The sequence below is a fragment of the Haliotis cracherodii genome, unplaced genomic scaffold (genome assembly GCF_022045235.1).
Source record: "Haliotis cracherodii isolate W230 unplaced genomic scaffold, xgHalCrac1.p SCAF_7, whole genome shotgun sequence".
NCBI lineage: Eukaryota > Metazoa > Mollusca > Gastropoda > Lepetellida > Haliotidae > Haliotis > Haliotis cracherodii.
This window is the reverse complement of record NW_027266330.1, coordinates 40,816,860-40,841,505: the sequence shown is the minus strand read 5'-3', so window position 1 is coordinate 40,841,505 and position 24,646 is coordinate 40,816,860. Positions and strand designations below refer to the sequence as shown.

Genomic DNA, 24,646 nt, shown 5'->3' with positions numbered 1-24,646 from the left:
TAAGGCTGTTGAGTGCACCACGGTAATAACTATAGATAGCGTCGAGGTAAGACTGTTGAGTGCACCACGGTAATAACTATAGATAGCGTCGAGGTAAGACTGTTGAGTGCACCACGGTAATAACTATAGATAGCGTCGAGGTAAGACTGTTGAGTGCACCACGGTAATAACTATAGATAGCGTCGAGGTAAGACTGTTGAGTGCACCACGGTAATAACTATAGATAGCGTCGAGGTAAGACTGTTGAGTGCACCACGGTAATAACTATAGATAGCGTCGAGGTAAGACTGTTGAGTGCACCACGGTAATAACTATAGATAGCGTCGAGGTAAGACTGTTGAGTGCACCACGGTAATAACTATAGATAGCGTCGAGGTAAGGCTGTTGAGTGCACCACGGTAATAACTATAGATAGCGTCGAGGTAAGACTGTTGAGTGCACCACGGTAATAACTATAGATAGCGTCGAGGTAAGACTGTTGAGTGCACCACGGTAATAACTATAGATAGCGTCGAGGTAAGACTGTTGAGTGCACCACGGTAATAACTATAGATAGCGTCGAGGTAAGACTGTTGAGTGCACCTCGGTAATAACTATAGATAGCGTCGAGGTAAGACTGTTGCGTACAGCTAGGGAAGACCTTAGAGAACTGATACAGTAAAACAGGTCTGAGCTACACCTGCCAAGACTATGGTGGAGTTTTGCCTACTAGTAATACTATGGTGGCTGAATGACCTGTGTCATAATGAATCCACATTCAACTCTTCATATGTTCATATCGTCATAGGCGGTCAGGTAGCCTAGTGGTTAAAGCGTACGTTCGTCACGCCGAAGACCCGGGTTCGATTCCCGACATGGGTACAATGTGTGAAGCCCATTTCTGGTGTCCCCCGCCGTGATATTGCTGGAATATTGCTAAAAGCGGCGTAAAACTATACTCACTCACTCACTCACTCACTCACTCATATCATACACCACGATCATGAAATTCATTAACAGTACACCGTCCCCTAATATGTCTACACGAACCGCGAACCACGAACTGAACAAGTGCCAGTGGTAGATTGTAGAACTGTTTGTAAGGATGAACAAGGCATCAGTGAAGGCACACAATGTCTGAACAGGGCAAACCCGTCGTCTTTACTGTTCTCAAAGATTCACGCCGTCAGTCTCACGCGGCACCCACCCAATCCACATTTAGTCGTAGGCCCGACAAGCATGGATGCATGATTACCCAAACACTCTGACCAGAGACACAAACATTACTGTCAGTGATAACTGGGTTCAGGCATTCATCATTCCGATAAGGCGACAGACTTGATGACAATATCCATCATATATATTCCCTCGTTATGGGAACATGTTCATGTATAATAAAGCACATATTGATGTAACTCAACATCTTGCACATGAAGCTCCAGCCCTTCAACTGTTTCCTGTTCTACTGGGGTACATTGTTCCCCCAAATTCTTGATTTTTTTTTATTATGCTTCAGACTGATGAAAACAAATGGAGAAATTATCTGACACAAAATTGACATTGTTAGATGGAGTTTTTCTTTAAGAATATTCAGGCTCATAGTTTTAATTAAAAATATCTGGTTTTGCAGTTGGAGCTGAAAACAATATGTAATCCAATAATCTATGCATCCTAGCGTTGATTCACCTGATTGAGTTATCATATTCTCCGAAACGTTGTGTTCCTTATAATAAAGAAGTTGACATCCATAAATTCTCTTTCCTAATGTATTGATCAGTTGGCGAACACACCCTGAAAACTTGTTCTTTAGTTCATTTAAAAAGTAGGATCCTGTGATCTTATATAAATGCCATAGGGCTTTTTCCGTTGCAAACACAATCATAATTTCAGAAAGCACAGTGTCTAAGAAGCTGAACCTAATATAACAGTAACTGTTGCTTCCGCGCAGGTTTTAAGCTTAGCAGTCATTTTGATTTGACACACACTGTGTGGAAACTAGGGATGTAATGCATGATGTATCCAGCCATATCGCCGAGCTGCAGTTGTCCATTGTCGGAAGGAATATCAATAGTTGCCATCGATACAACACTAAACTGGCGATTGCAATTCCAGCCAGGTGCAATGAAATGAGCAAATTATTTTTTAAAATATACTTTACCTTTACCTTTAAACCACCCGTAGAGACATGTTCATGTCCTTCTATCAGATTCAGGCTCCATCACGTCGAAAAAAGCATGTCGACATGAAACTGGCGGTCTATTCCATAGCAATATTTTCACAACTGTGCTAAATCTCTGATCGAGGTAAATTTGTTGATAATGTTAATAGTAAAGGGTGGGTAGGCTGAAATCGCAGTTTCTACCATCTAACTTTGTATTGACTACCCCTGCAGGTGTTTCATGAAACTACCCTGGTATTGACTACCCCTGCAGTTGTGTCATGAACCTTCCCTGATATTGACTACCCCTGCAGTTGTGTCAGGAAACTACCCTGGTATTGACTGTCCCTGCAGTTGTGTCATGAAACTACCCTGGTATTGACTGTCCCTGCAGTTGGGTCATGAAACTACCCTGGTATTGACTACCCCTGCAGTTGTGTCAGGAAACTACCCTGGTATTGACTGTCCCTGCAGTTGGGTCATGAAACTACCCTGGTATTGACTGTCCCTGCAGTTGTGTCAGGAAACTACCCTGGTATTGACTGTCCCTGCAGTTGTGTCATGAAACTACCCTGGTATTGACTGTCCCTGCAGTTGTGTCAGGAAACTTCCTTTGTATTGACTACCCCTGCAGTTGTGTCAGGAAACTACCCTGGTATTGACTGTCCCTGCAGTTGTGTCATGAAACTACCCTGGTATTGACTGTCCCTGCAGTTGTGTCAGGAAACGTCTTTTGTATTGACTACCCCTGCAGTTGTGTCATGAAACTACCCTGGTATTGACTGTCCCTGCAGTTGTGTCATGAAACTACCCTGGTATTGACTGTCCCTGCAGTTAGGTCATGAAACTACCCTGGTATTGACTACCCCTGCAGTTGGCTCATGAAACTACCCTGGTATTGACTACCCCTGCAGTTGTGTCATGAAACTACCCTGGTATTGACTACCCCTGCAGTTGGCTCATGAAACTACCCTGGTATTGACTACCCCTGCAGTTGGGTCATGAAACTACCCTGGTATTGACTACCCCTGCAGTTGGGTCATGAACTTTCCCTGGTATTGACTACCCCTGCAGGTTTCTCATGAAACTACCCTGATATTGACTGTCCCTGCAGTTGTGTCATGAAACTACCCTGGTATTGACTGTCCCTGCATGTGTGTCATGAAACTACCTTTGTATTGACTACCCCTGCAGTTGTGTCATGAAACTACCCTGATATTGACTGTCCCTGCAGTTGGGTCATGAAACTACCCTGGTATTGACTACCCCTGCAGGTGTGTCATAAAACTACTCTGGCATTGACTGTCCCTGCAGTTGTGTCATGAAACTTCCTTTGTATTGACTACCCCTGCAGGTGTGTCATGAAACAACCCTGGTATTGACTGTCCCTGCAGTTGTGTCATGAAACTACCCTGGTATCGACTACCCCTGCAGGTGTGTCATGAAACTACCCTGATATTGACTACCCCAGCAATTGTGTCATGAAACTACCTTTGTATTGACTATCCCTGCCGTTGTGTCATGAAACAACCCTGGTATTGACTATCCCTGCAGTTGTGTCATGAAACTACCCTGGTATTGACTGTCCCCGCAGTTGTGTCATGCAACTACCCTGGTATTGACTATCCCTGCCTTTGTGTCATGAAACAACCCTGGTATTGACTGTCCCTGCAGTTGTGTCATGAAACTACCCTGGTATTGACTACCCCTGCAGGTGTGTCATAAAACTACTCTGGCATTGACTGTCCCCGCAGTTGTGTCATGCAACTACCCTGGTATTGACTATCCCTGCCTTTGTGTCATGAAACTACCCTGATATTGACTACCCCAGCAATTGTGTCATGAAACTACCTTTGTATTGACTATCCCTGCCGTTGTGTCATGAAACAACACTGGTATTGACTATCCCTGCAGTTGTGTCATGAAACTACCCTGGTATTGACTGTCCCCGCAGTTTTGTCATGCAACTACCCTGGTATTGACTATCCCTGCCTTTGTGTCATGAAACAACCCTGGTATTGACTGTCCCTGCAGTTGTGTCATGAAACTACCCTGGTATTGACTACCCCTGCAGTTGTGTCAGGAAACTACCCTGGCATTAACTATCCCTGCAGGTGTGTCATGAAACAACCCTGGTATTGACTGTCCCTGCAGTTGTGTCATGAAACTACCCTGGTATTGACTACCCCTGCAGGTGTGTCATAAAACTACTCTGGCATTGACTGTCCCTGCAGTTGTGTCATGAAACTGCCCTGGTATTAACTATCCCTGCCTTTGTGTCATGAAACTACCCTGGTATTGACTGTCCCTGCAGTTAGGTCATGAAACTAACCTGGTATTGACTGTCCCTGCAGTTGGGTCATGAAACTACCCTGGTATTGACTGTCCCTGCAGATGTGTCATGAAACTACCTTTGTATTGACTATCCCTGCAGTTGTGTCATGAAACTACCTTTGTATTGACTATCCCTGCACTTGTGTCATAAAACTACCTTTGTATTGACTACCCCTGCACTTGTGTCATAAAACTACCTTTGTATTGACTATCCCCGCAGTTGTGTCATGAAACTACCTTGATATTGACGATCCATGCATTTTAGCAGTGAAAAGTGATGACTACATCACTGGTGCACCCGATCAGTTGTACAAAACTTTAGGGCTATGTTCGTACAGTTGATACTACAACGACCAAATAACGAGAATCTTAGCATTAAACTTCACATTCCAAACTGTAGTTTCATCAGGCGACATGGTAGCCTGTTTGTTTTCTACACTGTCTAGTACGGGGTGAACAATGTCATGGTTGTTTTCTACACTGTCTGGTACGGGATGAACAATGTCATGGTTGTTTTCTACACTGTCTGGTACGCGATGAACAATGTCATGGTTGTTTTGTACAATGTCTAGTGCGGGATGAACAATGTCATGTTTGTTTTGTACATTGTCTAGTACGGGATGAACAATGTCATGGTTGTTTTGTACACTGTCTAGTACGGGATGAACAATGTCATGGTTGTTTTGTACATTGTCTAGTACGGGATGAACAATGTCATGTTTGTTTTGTACATTGTCTAGTACGGGATGAACAATGTCATGGTTGTTTTCTACACTGTCTAGTACGGGATGAACAATGTCATGGTTGTTTTGTACACTGTCTAGTACGGGATGAACAATGTCATGGTTGTTTTCTACACTGCCAAGTACGGGATGAACAATGTCATGGTTGTTTTGTACACTGTCTAGTACGGGATGAACAATGTCATGGTTGTTTCCTACACTGTCTAGTACGGGATGAACAATGTCATGGTTGTTTTGTACACTGTCTAGTACGGGATGAACAATGTCATGGTTGTTTTGTACAATGTCTAGTACGGGATGAACAATGTCATGGTTGTTTTGTACACTGTCTAGTACGGGATGAACAATGTCATGGTTGTTTTGTACAATGTCTAGTACGGGATGAACAATGGCATGGTTGTTTTGTACACTGTCTAGTACGGGATGAACAATGTCATGGTTGTTTTGTACACTGTCTAGTACGGGATGAACAATGTCATGTTTGTTTTGTACAATGTCTAGTACGGGATGAACAATTTGATGATTGTTTTCTACACTGTCTAGTACGGGATGAACGATGTCATGGTTGTTTTGTACACTGTCTAGTACGGGATGAACAATGTCATGTTTTGTGCTGTCTACAAGTCATCATGTTGTACCACTGACATCACGCACTGTGTTTCATTTTTAGGTAGACTTTGTTTGCTAGGAATGATTAGTTAATTAATGTTAGTTTTAAAAGGTTAATGTGGAAAATGACACTAAGAAATGTGTGTTAAGTTAAATGCAGATTCAAGTATTTAATATCTGGAACTAATAAATATTTAAACATAGATCAAGTTATCAAGAATAGATGGTAGACAAATTGTCAGGCTTATATATGAGCGGTATGTCGTTGCATCCTGTGGCAGTCAGTTGCTGGAGACGTGTGTCACATGGAACATCTTAGTTTGATGCCATACATACATACATACATGGTGCAATGTGTAAACCCATGATTTGTGCTTTTAGCTGTAATGTTGCTGACATATTGACATAACAAAACCGATGTTGCACCTCACTCACTCACTCACTCACTCACTCACTCAATCATTCGCTGAGCTGATAGTGTCACGTTTCCCCTGAAGACATCACACTACCGGACAAACACACACATCTACTACACACTCACACATCTACCTACACACACACACACACACACACACACACACACACACACACACACACACACACACACACACATCTACCTACACATTCACACATCTACCTACACACTCACACACACACACACATCTACCTACACATTCACACATCTACCTACACACTCACACACACACACACATCTACCTACACACTCACACACACACACATCTACCTACACACTCACACACCTACCTACACACACACACACACATCTACCTACACATTCACACACCTACCTGCACACTCACACACACACACACATCTACCTACACACTCACACACACTAACACACACACACGCACACACACAACCACACGTGCGTTTAGTGACAGAACAAGATAGCTTAGATAAAATTTCAATTCAAAAGATGACGATCTTCGATTTTACATAAAAATTATGAGCTTGAAATTGTACTTGTTTTGCCAATATTTGAACAGATTGGATCAGAAGTTTTTCACTCCTTATACCTGTGTACCTATGCCGTGACGACATAAGTGAAGTGTTTGTAATCAATACGGAGGTGTTGCATATACACCGAACACCAGGACTGACATTACGCCCTGTGCCTGATATTGATATGCCCAGCACTTGATGTCAACTGCTGATACTTTAATTAACATATGACTGCATCCGTGGTCTAGTGTAGAGTGGTTGCTAGAGGTATCTATCTGTTACAGGTAGACATACAGCCATTCATTCCGTCATACTATGTAAACAATGGCATTATATGCTTTTTGAAAGTTCAAATGTCTACTGCGTACATTTTATGTCTACAATTGGGTAAGTTTTAGATGAACAAAATCTATTCTTGTTGAATTCACAACATTGTGTAACAGAGATGAAAGTAAATGGGATATCTGACATGACAATGATGACATTCGCATGTCGAGCCCGACCTGCTCTACCGGTTGCTATCTTGTGTCATAGTTGATATTCAGGCAGGGATTCTGTATGAAGAGGCTGCTGTTCATCGCCTCTCACAGCGGTAGATCCAGTTACTGCCCACTCCCTCTTCTCCTTGGTTCTAGTGATACGTAGATAATGACAGCATTATCAAAGAGTTGATGCGGTGGGTTAGTCTAGTCACTCGTCACGAGGAAGGCCATGGGTCTTATAATGTACCTAGCTGACTGGCAAGGTTAGAACATGTATGAGATAGTGTGGACATCTTACTGAGCTATCAGAGAAACGATCAATGGTAACTCTTTGTAATCGTAAGAACTGTTCAAGGAATCTATTGCCGTCCCCAGTCAAGTGGAACCCATCCTTAACTAGCTGCTGGGCCTGGCTGTGACACATTGATCTCCTATCCACGCGCAACACTTAGCACTGTTGCACACAGAATAAAATTCGTTAAATAGCAGCTGCCTGTAAACAAAGTGGCATTGAATGGCATCAGCTTAACGCAGCAGCTTTGTGTTTCCACATATAACGGTGCAGTCTGTTGCAGGGCCATCAATCATGTCTACAATATGTCAAGGCTAGGTCAGACATGTAGATGGTTGCACGCGTCCACGTATAAAACGAATACCTATAAGGCTACATTCCCCCAGTGCTGGTCTGACAATAAGTGTTAAACTTCACTTACAGAAGTTTCAAGTGATATCGACGCCTTCGGCGTAATATAATGGCTTAGTGAAAAGAGGCTTATTTTATGTGGGCTTATCCTTGTAAATAGATGATTTACAAGTACCTTCTTTTATTGTACTTATAATACCGGGGTTTAGGTATTACTCAACTTTGTACCCAAGCTATAAATCCAGCATCAGAATGTTACCAGTGTACCACACGTGAAGTGTCAGGCCCTTGTCGCACCACACCCGCCACACGTCATACCACGTCACGTCATCAACCTGTAACTGTTTCATATTAATTTATACATGGTTTTTATCCATATCCTTATCGGCTGTGAGTTATTCTGTATTTCATTTCCCTGTGTCTGGACAATGACAAGATAATCCTCTAAACGTTAACCTTCGCGCTTCCGCAATATATCCGAGTTTAATTCTGGAACAGCTCTGTGTCCTGTAAGCAGCTGACATGTAAGAACTTCCACCCACCCTCTGGTCTATCTCTATCTACACACAGTAATTATCTCTCCCAGTTATTGATCATCACCATCAACAGCAGGTGTATCACTTTGTCTGCCATAGTGACGGACAAACGTTGTGTGCGTGGAGACGTGAACCCACCCTGGACCCGACTAACCCCCCCTGACAGACCTGGGCCGGACTAGGGTGCCGAGTAACCCTAGGCATTGCCCCTGGATACTTAATATTCCACGTATTAAGTCCATCCGCCCAGCCGGAACGACAGCAAGTCATGCATGTGTCATGGCCGCGTAGGCATGTGTTCTACTCAGTGACCTTGTGGATACACAGTTTTCTTTGAGTGCATAGTCATTGTAATTTCGAACTGTCCAAAGCGTGTCCCGGACTCTACACTTGACTAGTACGGACTCTCTCCCCACCTCGGAAAGTGTTTGAGTGTTTACAACAATGCTTTGAAGGGGACAGATACTGTGTTGCGACCTGACCCATATTTCGTTTCGAGTTGTTTTACGGAGGCACAGTATCTAGTGAGAGGAGAAATGTCTGTACGGTGGTGATCCTTTCACCACCCACTCAAATCCCCAGTGCTGATCTCGCCAGCACCCGATACTCCACCTGCACGGCGAGGAGTGGTCAGACGCAGGACACAGACCTACCACCATGCTGACAGCCGCTCTCATCTGGTTCTACTTTCGTGACCTGGCCAACTACCTGTTGGACTGTGCCGAGTACCGCCACCAGGTAAGAACACTCCCCCCATCCCACTCACTCCCCACACCAACTTCAGTAGCATACCCAGTAGAACGTGACACCCACCCCCATCAGCCACTGCATCAATCAATAACACATCCCGTCAAGTCTGGCGTTGTATGCAAGTCACTAGGAGAGTATCACATGGTGACGATCGACCTCAGCTCATGTCACTTGTGGTTGATGTTTACAGGAGACCATGTACCGTTATATGGTCTCTGTGTTTACATATAAAAGTGTTTTTCTTCAGACAGTTTTTCTAATAGTTGAAGGGAGACAACTGCGACGAGCGACTGTGAAAGTGTGACTTATGTGACAGACATCAATAGTCCACAGATTTTCCAACGTCACAAACATACGGTGGCTCATCAGCCTGGGGCAATCCCACCAAGCATGTCTGAATTTTTAATCAGATTTCTGAAATGTGAAACACTATTAGTCATGGACAGAAATACAAAACACTATTAGTCATGTACAGAAATTTAAAACACTATGGTAAAATTTGACTATGGAAATAAAAGACAAACATTTTGCTATAACGATATGCAACACAAACATTCTGCTATTACAATTTTAAACACAAACATTCAGATGTGGAAAAAACAAAACATTATAATCTGAAGATATGAATATGAAACACATTCCAATCTGGAAATATAAAACACAAACATTCTACTACCACAGTATGTAACACCAACATTCAGATATGGAAATATTAAACACCATCATTCAGATATGGAAATATTAAACACCAACATTCAGATATGGATATATTAAACACCAACATTCAGATGTGGAAATGTAGAACTCAAACATTTAGATATGGAAATATCAAACACATTCAGATATGGAAATATTTAACACCAACATTCAGATATGGAAATATTAAACACCAACATTCAGATATGGAAATATTAAACACCAATATTCAGATATGGAAATGTAGAACTCAAACATTTAGATATGGAAATATCAAACACATTCGGATATGGAAATATTAAACACCAACATTCAGATATGGAAATATTAAACACCAATATTCAGATATGGAAATGTAGAACTCAAACATTTAGATATGGAAATATCAAACACATTCAGATATGGAAATATTTAACACCAACATTCAGATATGGAAATATTAAACACCAACATTCAGATATGGAAATATTAAACACCAACATTCAGATGTGGAAATGTAGAACTCAAACATTTAGATATGGAAATATCAAACACATTCGGATATGGAAATATTAAACACCAACATTCAGATATAGAAATATTAAACACCAACATTCAGATATGGAAATATTAAACACCAATATTCAGATATGGAAATGTGAAATACAAACATTCAGATATGGAAATGTGAAACATCAACATTCAGATATGGAAGTATTAAACAAAAACATTCAGATGTGGAAATATTAAAGACAAACATTCAGATGTGGAAATATTAAAGACAAACATTCAGATGTGGAAATATTAAACAACAACATACGGATATGGAAATGTTTAACACCAACATTCAGATATGGAAATTCTAAACACAAACATTCAGATGTGGAAATATTAAACACCAACCTTCAGATATGGAAGTATTAAACACCAACATTCAGATGTGGAAATGTAGAACTCAAACATTTAGATATGGAAATATCAAACACATTCAGATATGGAAATATTAAACACCAACATTCAGATGTGGAAATGTAGAACTCAAACATTTAGATATGGAAATATCAAACACATTCAGATATGGAAATATTAAACACCAACATTCAGATATGGAAATATTAAACACCAACATTCAGATATGGAAATATTAAACACCAATATTCAGATATGGAAATGTGGAACACAAACATTCAGATATGGAAATGTGAAACACATTCAGATATGGAAGTATTAAACACAAACATTCAGATGTGGAAATATTAAAGACAAAGATTCAGATGTGGAAATATTAAACAACAACATACAGATATGGAAATGTTAAACACAAACATTCAGATATGGAAATTTTAAACACAAACATTCGGATGTGGAAATATTAAACACCAACATTCGGATGTGGAAATATTAAACACCAACATTCAGATATGGAAATATTAAACACAAACATTCGGATGTGGAAATATTAAAGACAAATATTCAGATATGGAAATATCAAACACAAACATTCAGGTATGGAAATATTAAACACATTCAGATATGGATTTATAAAACACATTCAGATAAGGAAATATAAAACACAAGCATTCAGATATGGAAATATCAAACACAAACATTCAGGTATGGAAATATTAAACACATTCAGATATGGATTTATAAAACACATTCAGATAAGGAAATATAAAACTCAAGCATTCAGACATGGAAATATCAAACACAAACATTCAGGTATGGAAATATTAAACACATTCAGATATGGATTTATAAAACACATTCAGATAAGGAAATATAAAACACAAGCATTCAGATATGGAAATATCAAACACAAACATTCAGGTATGGAAATATTAAACACATTCAGATATGGATTTATAAAACACATTCAGATAAGGAAATATAAAACTCAAGCATTCAGACATGGAAATATCAAACACAAACATTCAGGTATGGAAATATTAAACACATTCAGATATGGATTTATAAAACACATTCAGATAAGGAAATATAAAACACAAGCATTCAGATATGGAAATATAGAACACAAACACTCAGATCTGGAAATATAAAACACAAACATTCAGACATGGAAAAATAAAACACATTTTCAGATATGAAAAAATAAAACACAAGCATTCAGATATGGAAATATAGAACACAAACATTCAGATCTTGAAATATAAAACACATTCAGATCTTGAAATATAAAACACATTCAGATCTTGAAATATATAAAACACACATTCAGATATGGAAATACAAAACACACATTCAGATATGGAAATATAAAACACATTCAGATATGAAAATATTAAACACCAACATTCAGATATGGAAATATTAAACACCAACATTCAGATATGGAAATATTAAACACCAACATTCAGATGTGGAAATGTAGAACTCAAACATTTAGATATGGAAATATCAAACACATTCAGATATGGAAATATTAAACACCAACATTCAGATATGGAAATATTAAACACCAACATTCAGATATGGAAATATTAAACACCAATATTCAGATATGGAAATGTGGAACACAAACATTCAGATATGGAAATGTGAAACACCAACATTCAGATATGGAAGTATTAAACAAAAACATTCAGATGTGGAAATATTAAAGACAAAGATTCAGATGTGGAAATATTAAACAACAACATACAGATATGGAAATGTTAAACACAAACATTCAGATATGGAAATTTTAAACACAAACATTCGGATGTGGAAATATTAAACACCAACATTCGGATGTGGAAATATTAAACACCAACATTCAGATATGGAAATATTAAACACAAACATTCGGATGTGGAAATATTAAAGACAAATATTCAGATATGGAAATATCAAACACAAACATTCAGGTATGGAAATATTAAACACATTCAGATATGGATTTATAAAACACATTCAGATAAGGAAATATAAAACACAAGCATTCAGATATGGAAATATCAAACACAAACATTCAGGTATGGAAATATTAAACACATTCAGATATGGATTTATAAAACACATTCAGATAAGGAAATATAAAACTCAAGCATTCAGACATGGAAATATCAAACACAAACATTCAGGTATGGAAATATTAAACACATTCAGATATGGATTTATAAAACACATTCAGATAAGGACATATAAAACACAAGCATTCAGATATGGAAATATCAAACACAAACATTCAGGTATGGAAATATTAAACACATTCAGATATGGATTTATAAAACACATTCAGATAAGGAAATATAAAACTCAAGCATTCAGACATGGAAATATCAAACACAAACATTCAGGTATGGAAATATTAAACACATTCAGATATGGATTTATAAAACACATTCAGATAAGGAAATATAAAACACAAGCATTCAGATATGGAAATATAGAACACAAACACTCAGATCTGGAAATATAAAACACAAACATTCAGACATGGAAAAATAAAACACATTTTCAGATATGAAAAAATAAAACACAAGCATTCAGATATGGAAATATAGAACACAAACATTCAGATCTTGAAATATAAAACACATTCAGATATGGAAATATAAAACACATTCAGATCTTGAAATATATAAAACACACATTCAGATATGGAAATACAAAACACACATTCAGATATGGAAATATAAAACACATTCAGATATGAAAATATAAAACACAATCAGATATGGAAATATGAAACACACATTCAGATATGGAAATATGAAACATAAGCATTCAGATATGGAAATATAAAACACAAGCATTCAGATATGGAAATATAAAAGACATTCAGATATGGAAATATAAAACACACATTTAGATATGGAAATATAAAACACAATCAGATATGGAAATATGAAACACACATGCAGACATGGAAATATGAAACACAAGCATTCAGATATGGAAATATAAAACACATTCAGATATGGAAATATAAAACACACATTCAAATATGGAAATATAAAACACACATTCAGATATGGAAATATAAAACACACATTCAGATATGTATATATAAAACACACTTTCAGATATGGAATATAAAACACACATTCATTTTTATTTCTACAATCAAGAATTGCACCAGTAACATACAGAAAGTTTTCTGCGTGCTTGTTTAAACTCATCCCGCTTATATAATCCCACTCAATCAAACCCCCGTCTGCTAATTGATGAATTTCTTTTATGATAAAGTCATCTCAACACTCAGAACAAACCGAACAAACCAGACCACACAGTACGTGTCGGAAACCGATAACACACTTCCACCACACACCCGTCACAGACAGCACCACACATAGGTACGCTCAGCATGCCTGACCGTTCTACGTGATACATACTTTCTGTGAACATGCCAGTCGTTTTAAAGGCAGTATATGTTTAATTTTAATCCAGGGATTAGCGAAAGTTCCACTTCCTATATTAATTTGGCGGCGCTAAATAAACTGCATTTAGAACCGATCGCGCATCTCCCCTCCAACGTGTCAAAGATTACAAAAAAAACAATAGGTTTACTTTAACAGCAGGTTCACATTCTATGACGAAGGACAAACAGGTTCTCAACAGCTGGTGTTGTCATCATATCGATATCTTTGTTATAGTATCAATTCCGTCATGTTTTCAATATGTTGAGGCAACGATTTGTTTCCAAGTAATATGGGCATGTTGAATGTATGTCAGTCCCGTCTGATCAGTAAGGAAAGGACGTTCTCTTCTAACTAGGAAACAACTAAAAATGATATACCCTTTATGTCAATGTTTTAAACACATCCATGTGAAACAAAAGCAAATTTAAATATTGTTCTTATATCGCTGATATATCTTCATAACATTAGTGATAAATTTAAAGTTTTGAAGGACGACCAGAAAGCGTGGAAGCTAGCAAAACTACAATTGGAACAGATAATAGGTCTTGTATATAATTTCATAGTATTTGATTGTTCCTTTCGTAATATTAATGAAATGGTGTTTTGATTTTTTTCAGTTAGATTTGTAATTTATTTGTTTTGTTACCATAGTTACTGCATTAAGCTGATTGTTATTTTTACCTTTAAATCACAACAAAATCAAGTGTCCTTTCCGTCAAATTTCCAATTTGAGAGATTTTCAATTTCCTTCCATATCTTTCCGCATACTTGGAATACCATAATTGGTTTTATTATCATTTATTGTAGGCTTTAGGTAAGAGTCGTTTATTTCTTTCATGAAATATCAACATTTTCTACAGTAACTTTAAGGATGTTATTAAAATGTACAAGCTTTAATAGTTAAATAATGATGACTCCCTGAATAGAATCCGACCTCGGCAATGTCGGATAAGACCATTTAATGAACATGTGGGATAAGCTTGGTATTGCCCGCATTTTCGCACAATCCTTACATCGACTATCCGTACCTTTTCTCCCAATACCAATTGTGGTATCTCTACCACCCTTGGATGCGATCGTTAAGCCACTACGTTTATCTGCGTTGCCCAGTTACATCTACAGGGGAGACCTCACCAGGCACTCCCCTCTCAAAAATAACGTCATTCAATATATGACGTCATCAAGTTGTGTTCGAATCTCCAGAAACGACCTTTATGATAGGACAATGTTTTATCGAGAAATAAACCACGCTTCGTTCTTAACTGATCTTTGCGATTTATCGCGTAGCTATCTTATATATCTTGATAGATAAGGAAACTTGTATTCACGCGACGTTTCTGTCTAACTTCTTGGAATTGAAACATACTACAGACTCTTCTCTACAATCATTTTGATACCAAACTCTTCTTTATTGTGATGATACACCACACAGGGTTACATGGAATATGCCAGTATTTTTATTGCGTATAAGTAGGCGGTAGATATACATCAGAAGTGTGAATAAGTACATTGTATTGTTTTACACAGCCCCCTTAACACAGATATCCTTTTACTTGAGAATAACTGTTGTAATTCATAATACTTAGGCTTTAAATAGTAATAACAGTTGAGATAGTACTATCTTTCTGTCAGAAAGCTGGAACATTCAAGTAGAAATTCAATGAGAAATGTTATCTTGCTAACATCCTGCACAGATTGACTCAGCATATCTCCCTTTCCGTTAAGTTTGTGTTTGACATTTTTCAGGGGGAAAAATATCATAATTTTTTCTTTCCAAAACGACATTTTTATTAGTTTGGAACACTATTTTCACTAACTGGAACACTATTTTCACTAACTGGAACACTATTTTCACTAACAATGACAATGCAGGGCAAATATGATTGACATTAAACATAAAAGACACAAAAGTCTTTCAATCCACGTCAATGTCTGTACATGAAATATGTCAAGCACAGGTACTGAGACTGAAATTGTAATGCCATGACGTTTCCAAAAAGTTTTATCTGTGTTATTTCGCCAAATGAAACGGCAGCAACTCATTAGTATTTATTCTTTCCTTTCTTGGACGAAGAATACTACAGAAAATATGATTAAGTTTGGGTAATGATAAATATTCTAGTACACCATTTCTGCCTTTATGTGTTAAAGGTCTCATTGATAATATTTTCAAAGTACCCTACCCTACTAAGAGCCAACGGCAGGAACACAACCAAACCCCCAGAGCCTAAAGGTGTAGTTTATATAATTGACTGCAACTGCGGTCAGTCTTAGGTAGGTGAAACATCTCGCCCCATCAACACCAGAATCAAAGAGCACAAAACCTCAACCATCATATCAGACAGCAAATCAGTCATCTCGGACCATATCAGCAACTGTCCTAATCAAAACATCAACTGGGACAACGTCCAAATCCTCACCAACAACCTCCATGATTTCACTAAAAGAAAACTAACAAAAGTAGTCCACATTAGTCCACAGATCGAGGCTATTTCACCCCATCCGCCTACTATGAACTCACTAGACCTATACAAGCTCATCCTGTTTAATTGGCTTCATGTCCCATTGGCTTCCACCCATGGGTTCTCTGTCCCTCTTGTTGTGACAGTATTATCCTTCCGTTGTCATTACTTACCCTTGTTAACCCACTCATATTTGCTATTGTTGTTACTATTAATCCTCTACTGTTCATCCTCCACCTACTATATATATTCTGTACAATGTCCTTCATTCAGTCTTGCTTGACAACGGTATAAGGATTTGTACCGAAACGTCGCCTTTACAGTATGAAAGAAGTTGTTATCCATAAACTGTGTCTACTTTGTCATCCGTCAACTTCTAAGTAATGCATATCAAACAATTCGATAATATTTTCATTTCTTTTTCTATCTTATCCAAAGTATGTATATAATTAAACTTTAGAACGTGTTTGTAAATCTACATCATGGTCAATGGCAAATGATCTAAACTTTTGTCCAGTCAGAATTTCGATTCCTTACACATCTGGTACCGTGATCTCTTTTTTACCTTATCCGTATAAGCTGACATCATTACTGACAACATTTCGGTACAGAGGATAAATATAGAATACTAAACGAGCTCCCGTTTAGTACCAAATTTATGAAACCACTGAATAGTTCTGGTATTTGACGAGTGAAAGCGAGTCAGATACCAGAACCTTTCACGAGTTTCACGATCGCCTTGTGGAACGGGACCTTGCATCACAAAGGTGACAATCACTCAATACGCCAAGAGATGCTGAGAGTTTCAATTGTCGTCAGTGGAACTTGTTCCAGCAGTACATAAGCGCTTATGCTTACGCGCTTTGGTATTCCATAATGTGTAATACAGCTGTATGTTTATTATACAGGTGATCTCTTCACGGATAAGAAACAATAACATATATGGCCGTTTGGGAGAAATAAAACTGACATATAGAGTTGTCTGAATTTTACAATCATAAACATACGATCAGAACTAATTTGGGGCAATATATTTGCTGCACGGAAGTTGCACAGGACATCATGTGGTATGAGAAAAGTCAAATGCAGAACAGCGTGTCCTTGTAGTCGACTATGTTATTCAGAGACAGGTCTCTATGATTTAAAACCTTTGACTGGATCAAGTTTCCTCCAAACTCATGGTCCATTTTGCCAACGATATTGTGATTGATATTATTGTAACCCAACATACGATTTATTAAGTCAACATTTATCACTGAGGTTAGCGTGATTTCCACCCGCATAGTAAATCGAATACACATCTAACAGCTTCCACAGAAGTTTTAACATGGACCACTGCCCGTGGAAACGATGGAACAGACGCTACATATTACCTGAATACACCTGCACGTTCACTACTCACATAGACCACAGGTAGTCTGAGATGATAAACAATACTACACACCGCACTGACACCAGTCTGCCACTCTAAATGAGGGCTATCTTTACATTAAGTCAGCTATAAACCTTTACACTGTATGGGAGATTTGATAAAAGCGATCACCAATACAAGCCCCACCGTTGTCCAGCTGTTTGGGTGGCAGGACAGGAATTGACTGAAGTCTATGTGTCCCGGGCCACAGAGCTAGTAACCTGTAGGACCTGTGCTTTAATCCCCCTCCCCGCTCTTGAGCTGCTCCCCGGTACAGGCAACTATATATGTCATTTTCATAAATGTCACAGCGATATCCTGTTCCCACTAACTATGTCGACTAGCTTCTTTTCATTCAGTTATATATAGAAACTTCACAACTTACAAAGTTTAACCAGTGACCATACATATACCATGTGGTCTTTTTATTAACAAATGTGATTTTGATCAACTTTTCAATTTCCGACTGCCTATTTGCCCTTGTTTGGTAATTTTGTTCCTGTCAGTTATGTAAGAGTGATGGGAGGGTTTGTACGAACGTCCGGGAGAGTCTCCGCGAGGGGCGGGGCTAGCGGTGTGGGAGTCGGGCTTCACTGGTCACACACTACACGGCACATACGGCACAACGCGCATCTCCACACAACCGTGAGCTGGGTACTACACACCACACAGGACAGCACAGGTAGGACCTTCTCTATGTATCTGAAACACACCTCGCGGAGATAACTCCACTGCTTTGTAATTGTTACAACTGCCTTAAACAAACAGTATGTGTTTAATTTGTGACCGGGCATAGCTTGTGTGCACCTGGGTCCCAACACTCTGCATGCAGCTGTATCATCTTCAACTACGTAATTCTGTAACTGTGGGTAAGTTCATATTGGAAATATTGGAAATCATTCCCTTTGTACATCAATAACCCTCTGTTACAGAAATCACGTTTTGAGATAAAAATAATGCGCTGTATAGATTAATATGGAACAGCTCTTCCTTCTTAATGGTGGTAGAGTTTTGTCCATAAAAGCGTTCCATCAGCTTGCCTGTTTACTCTAGACGTGATGACTTCTTCTTACCTTTTTCTCCACTGTTATGACAGACATATGTACCCATGTTGTGTTCCATTCAACGTCATATGTACCCATGTTGTGTTCCATTCAACGTCATATATACCCATGTTGTGTTCCATTCAACGTCATATATACCCATGTTGTGTTCCATTCAACGTCATATATACCCGTTTCACCCTTTTCGCGAACACCACTGTTCTCATCGCTGACTGTAGGTGATGACTTCGTATACTGACCCCCCCCCCCCCCCCCCCCCCTATTTTGGCTTTTACGCTCAATGGAATCGCTTTGGTTGGATAATCGAGACTGGTTGTTCTCTGGCATTGACGTTTCACATTTCCGTCTGTCTATCTATCTATCTATCTATCTATCTATCTATCTATCTATCTATCTATCTATCTATCTATCTATCTATCTATCTATCTATCTATCTATCTATCTATCTGTCTGTCTGTCTGTCTGTCTATCTATCTATAGCCAGGTTAGTATGCAAGCCAAGTCCACATACATATGTATATCCATGTTTGTATCAGGTCAGGTACAAATATATCCATGTTTGTATCAGGTCAGGTACAAATATATCTATGTTTGTATCAGGTCAAAAGATATCCATGTTTGTATCCACGTCAAGTCCATGCCATAAGTCATTGCGTCTATATCTATATTACATTCCGGTCTCCGCTAGGTGCCCCACCTCTACACCGGCTTCTGTTAGCCGATGGATTAAGCAAATATACGGTGTGCGTCAATACTGCAACTTGACATTATTTAAATGTATGCGTCAGACAGACTATACACTTAGTATCGATGCGAGTCCTTATCTACATTAGTTTATATTATGTGCTATGCAAACTATGCGGGGATGAATTGTTATTAGACATCGACACGGACAGCGAATGTATTTGACAGAATGGGGCACCACTGTATCATAACTGTAAATCCATTCATATAGTGTCCACAACTGGGTATACTACCTCTGGACATTCACATGACGACATTGAGCTGCACACAATGTGAACAAGCATGTAAAGAGCAAACACGGATGTGAGTCAGACCTACCCGTTCACCGTACCTCGTGAACTACCCTAGAGCTACCCGCCACCGACCCCTCCCCCTTTCCCAGGCAACGATAAGAACATTTGGGCATTTCCTTTTGACTTAGCAAAGCGTTAAAGTTTAATGTTTGACGTTCTTTATGCGGCGTGTCACCTACCCGGCATCCAGCATGTTCCCAGCTAGAGTGTGTATGTATTGCTTACTGCATTAACTATGTTATTGGTGCTCGTAAATGATTCCCTGTGCTGTCATGCATGGAGACAAGGTAACACCAGCCTGGTAAAGGTGGACTAGAAATGGTTTATCTTACATCATGGCCATGAAATATTCTGGAGTTTTGACTGTGTCATGTGTAGCCGGCACATGGCCAAGAATGTGACCTGCGTCCGACCAGTGAACACCCATGTTTTATTCTTGTACTATTTCCTTGTCGGGATTATTTATACCTGAATAATCTTGCTTGTCCAGAAACCTAACACAAACCCCAAACCGGTTGCTGATTTACTGGAACACTATAGGCAGCATGTCCCTGTCCCCGTGCAGCTGTGGTCCACCAGAATGCCGAGCACATACAGCCTGGAACATCATACAGGCTTGTTGGAGTCAGCTTCAGACCAACTTGGGCGCGGAGGAGAAGGTCCAATGACTCCACAAAGTATGCAGTGTTTCAGTACACATCGTAAAGTGTCTATACTGAAGCTGTGCACCGATTCACACACAACTTCTACTACTAGCCTGGACCATTATTTGCACATCACTGTACTTTGAGACCAAGGTCGAACTGTGTGCGTATGGAAACAGCAGATTATCTACCTTTCTTTGTAACAGACTCTGGTGGCAAATGAGGTCTATTCACGCAGTGTTATCGGATAGCAAACACCTTGGGAACTGACGTATCGCTAAATAGGTTCGAAATCGATCTGCATGTTTATCAGATTCATGAAAAGAGTCATGTGCCATCAATGAGAAGCTACAGAAGCTGGATTTAATGACCGTTCCAACAAGACGGCATTGGTAGCGCGCCCTCAACGGGGCGGTATATCTACCGCTCGCATGTCACTGGCACATCGTCATCGTCTTCAAGCTCACAGACAAATGCAATCTTATCATTGAATTAGTTAACAGAAAGTTCGGAGATGGAAAATTCCGACCGATGAAAGTTGAATTTGTTGCACTGGGGTTTCATATTGAAACAACTCACGGCGACATTGTGATATGTTTAGCCCCGGGGTGAAGGCCGTGCGACCACGGTTACATTATTGTTATTTGAAGCAGGTGGGGTAAGTGTGATGTACGACGAGTGTTCCCCCGTCTCACCTGACACGACCCTAGCTACCTTATCTGCTACTCGGGGTGGTGGTGGAGGTGGGGGAGGGGCTAGGGCTACGTGTCACCACAGACCTATATATGTTTATGTAACCCTTTGAAGTGAAGAGGGGTGCTTTTATCTCACCCTGCTTAGTCACAGGGCCGGCTGACAAAAGGCAAGTTGAGGCCATTAATACATTAATACATTAATACCTTCCGGAATTTATTGTTAACAGCAACTGTCAATTACAAACAAAGCATATCTAATCACTAACTATCAGAGCATGAACCATTGATATCATCAACCCATTTACATCCCCCACCGTCACCCCTCCCCATCTTATGATGATCACTCTCGCCTGCATACACCCGGCAATCGAGAACTCCTTCGGGAAGACATTCTGCAACGCCACATGCTGCTGATTCAGTCCCACTGCATAATAGCCACATACAATAAATCACACATAAAGGTGAAATCAAAACATTTATCCCGTTAATTCTCACCGATTCACACCACCACTGTATTTAATATAAGACAAGCCTTGAATATGTAAGTGTCGAGTGTCAACACAGTCGCCAAGCCCTCCAGACACACACTGTACACCAGAGCACACACCCCGGCCCCCGTACTGTCTCAGACACACACTGTACACCCCGGCCCCCGTGCTGTCTCACGACACACACTGTACACCCCGGCCCCCGTGCTGTCGCACGACAGACACTGTACACCCCGTCCCCCGTGCTGTCTTAGACACACACTGTACACCCCGGCCCCCGTACTGTCTCACGACACACACTGTACACCCCGGCCCCCGTACTGTCTCAGACACACACTGTACACCCCGGCCCCCGTGCTGTCTCACGACACACACTGTTCGCCCCGGCCCCCGTACTGTCTCACGACACACACTGTTCGCCCCGGCCCCCGTACTGTCTCAGACACACACTGTTCGCCCCGGCCCCCGTACTGTCTCACGACACACACTGTACACCCCGGCCCCCGTGCTGTCTCACGACACACACTGTTCGCCCCGGCTCCCGTACTGTCTCAGACACACACTGTACACCGCGTCCCCCGTGCTGTCTCAGACACATACTGTACACCCCGGCTCCCGTACTGTCTCAGACACACACTGTACACCCCGGCTCCCGTACTGTCTCAGACACACACTGTACACCCCGGCCCCCTTGCTGTGTCTCAGACACACACTGTACACCCTGTCCCACGTGCTGTCTCAGACAGACAGTGTACACCCCGTCCTTCGATTGGGGTAACGGGTGGCCCAGTCGTCTAAGGCGACGCGATTCGCTGTGCAGAGTTGCGTCCCTCAGGCACGCCAGAAACCTATGATTGTGGGTTCGAATCCAGGATCGCCCCGATTATGTTTCTCGGTTTGTCAGCACCATACACGTGCTCGTGAGTTTCACCGAAGTGGTAAATATCTAAGACCTGCATCACTTCGGACTTTCCTCCCACATTAAGCTGACAGGCCGCGATATAACTGGAATACTGTTAAAAGCGGCGTTAAAACCAACTCACTCACTCAGTTTATGCTTGGCATATGGGCACAGCAGGTGATCGAAAACAGATGGACATTCCTATCCTGCATGTGGCCTTCCGAACAATCTGAATTTATTACATGGATCATTGTCTATGTAAAGGCGAAAACACGTTTCAAGGTATGCCTCTAGCTGTACCTTGGGAGTACATATATAGCTTTACTCCGCACCCTGCCTTCTACCTCCTCAATTCGCCGCACACCCAGCTGGGGGGTGCTACATAAAGCCTCAGGGGCCCCCATAAAGCCAGCAGAACAAGGTAATCACTGACGAGCCATCAGTCTCCCTCGTGTTGCCATGGTAATAGAATATTACTGTATTAGCTAGATTGTATCGTCATAAATGGTGATCAAATGCACGATATTGCCTCTGGCAGCTTGATTGACAGCATCGGTCCAGTTATAGTTTGATTGAACACAGCGTCAAATATGATACAGACACATGCATTGGCCAGTCACAGGAATAATTGAATACCGCTGTAATAGAGGATATGTAGCACTGGCAGTTTTTAATCCATGGAAATATTGAAATTGAAATATGGTCCGGATCCATAATTCCTGTTTGTATTCCCCTGCAACAGCCATGTTGTGTGAGAGATTGTCAGCTGCGCCAGATGGGGGGTAACGTCCGGTGTTTGGCACCAGTAACCTGTAACCATAAATTAGAATAAAACTGTAACATGAAAGGTGTGTTCTAGTGTTCAGATATATCTAAACATATCTAAAATCTCTGGTTACTGATCAATGTTTGGTCTAGTATGTTAAAGTAAATACTATGAGCAATTGCTGATGAGAGTATATTCAGATATTCACAAGAACGTTTGTCGTGTCTCATTGCTGTAGAATAGGGAATATAGTGAGACATTCGTCGGGATGTGTGTCATATCTCATTGCTGTAGACCGGGGAATATTGTGAGATATTCGTCGAGAATGTGTCTTATCTCACTACTGTAGATTAGTGAATATAGTGAGACATTCGTCCGGATGTGTGTCATATCTCACTACTGTAGATCGGGGAATATAGTGGGACATTCGACTGGATGTGTGTCATATCTCACTACTGTAGTTCGATGAATATAGTGGGACATTCGTCGGGATGTGTATCATATCTCACTACTGCAGATCGGGGAATATAGTGGGACATTCGTCTGGATGTGTATCATATCTCACTATTGTAGATCGGGGAATATAGTGAGACATTCGTCTGGATGTGTGTCACATCTCACAAGTGTAGATCGGTGAATATAGTGAGACATTCGTCGGGATGTGTGTCATATCTCACAACTGTAGATCGGGGAATATAGTGAGACATTCGTCGGAATGTGTGTCATATCTCACTATTGTAGATCGGGGAATACAGTGAGACATTCGTCTGGATGTGTGTCATATCTCACTACGGTAGTTCGATGAATATAGTGAGACATTCGTCGGGATGTGTATCATATCTCACTACTGTAGATCGATGAATATAGTGAGACATTCGTCTGGATATGTATCATATCTCACTACGGTAGTTCGATAAATACAGTGAGACATTCGTCGGG

General features: G+C 40.2%; 1 protein-coding gene across 5 annotated transcripts in view; it reads left to right on the top strand.

The window, feature by feature from the left end:
* LOC139448500 (uncharacterized) overlaps positions 1–24,646 on the top strand; it is a 48,341-nt gene that overhangs the window by 1,000 nt on the left and 22,695 nt on the right. The window contains exon 1 of one of the 5 annotated variants that reach the window (XM_071230046.1): positions 8,496–9,188. The exons of 1 other annotated variant lie outside the window; for it this stretch is intronic. In XM_071230046.1, the coding sequence (XP_071086147.1) occupies positions 9,108–9,188 (81 nt within the window). In that variant the 5' untranslated portion in view covers positions 8,496–9,107. Of the gene's footprint in view, positions 1–8,495; positions 9,189–18,694; positions 18,795–18,958; positions 18,982–24,646 lie in introns of those variants that run through there. 3 more of the 5 variants (XM_071230047.1, XM_071230050.1, XM_071230051.1) reach the window with 3 other exon arrangements.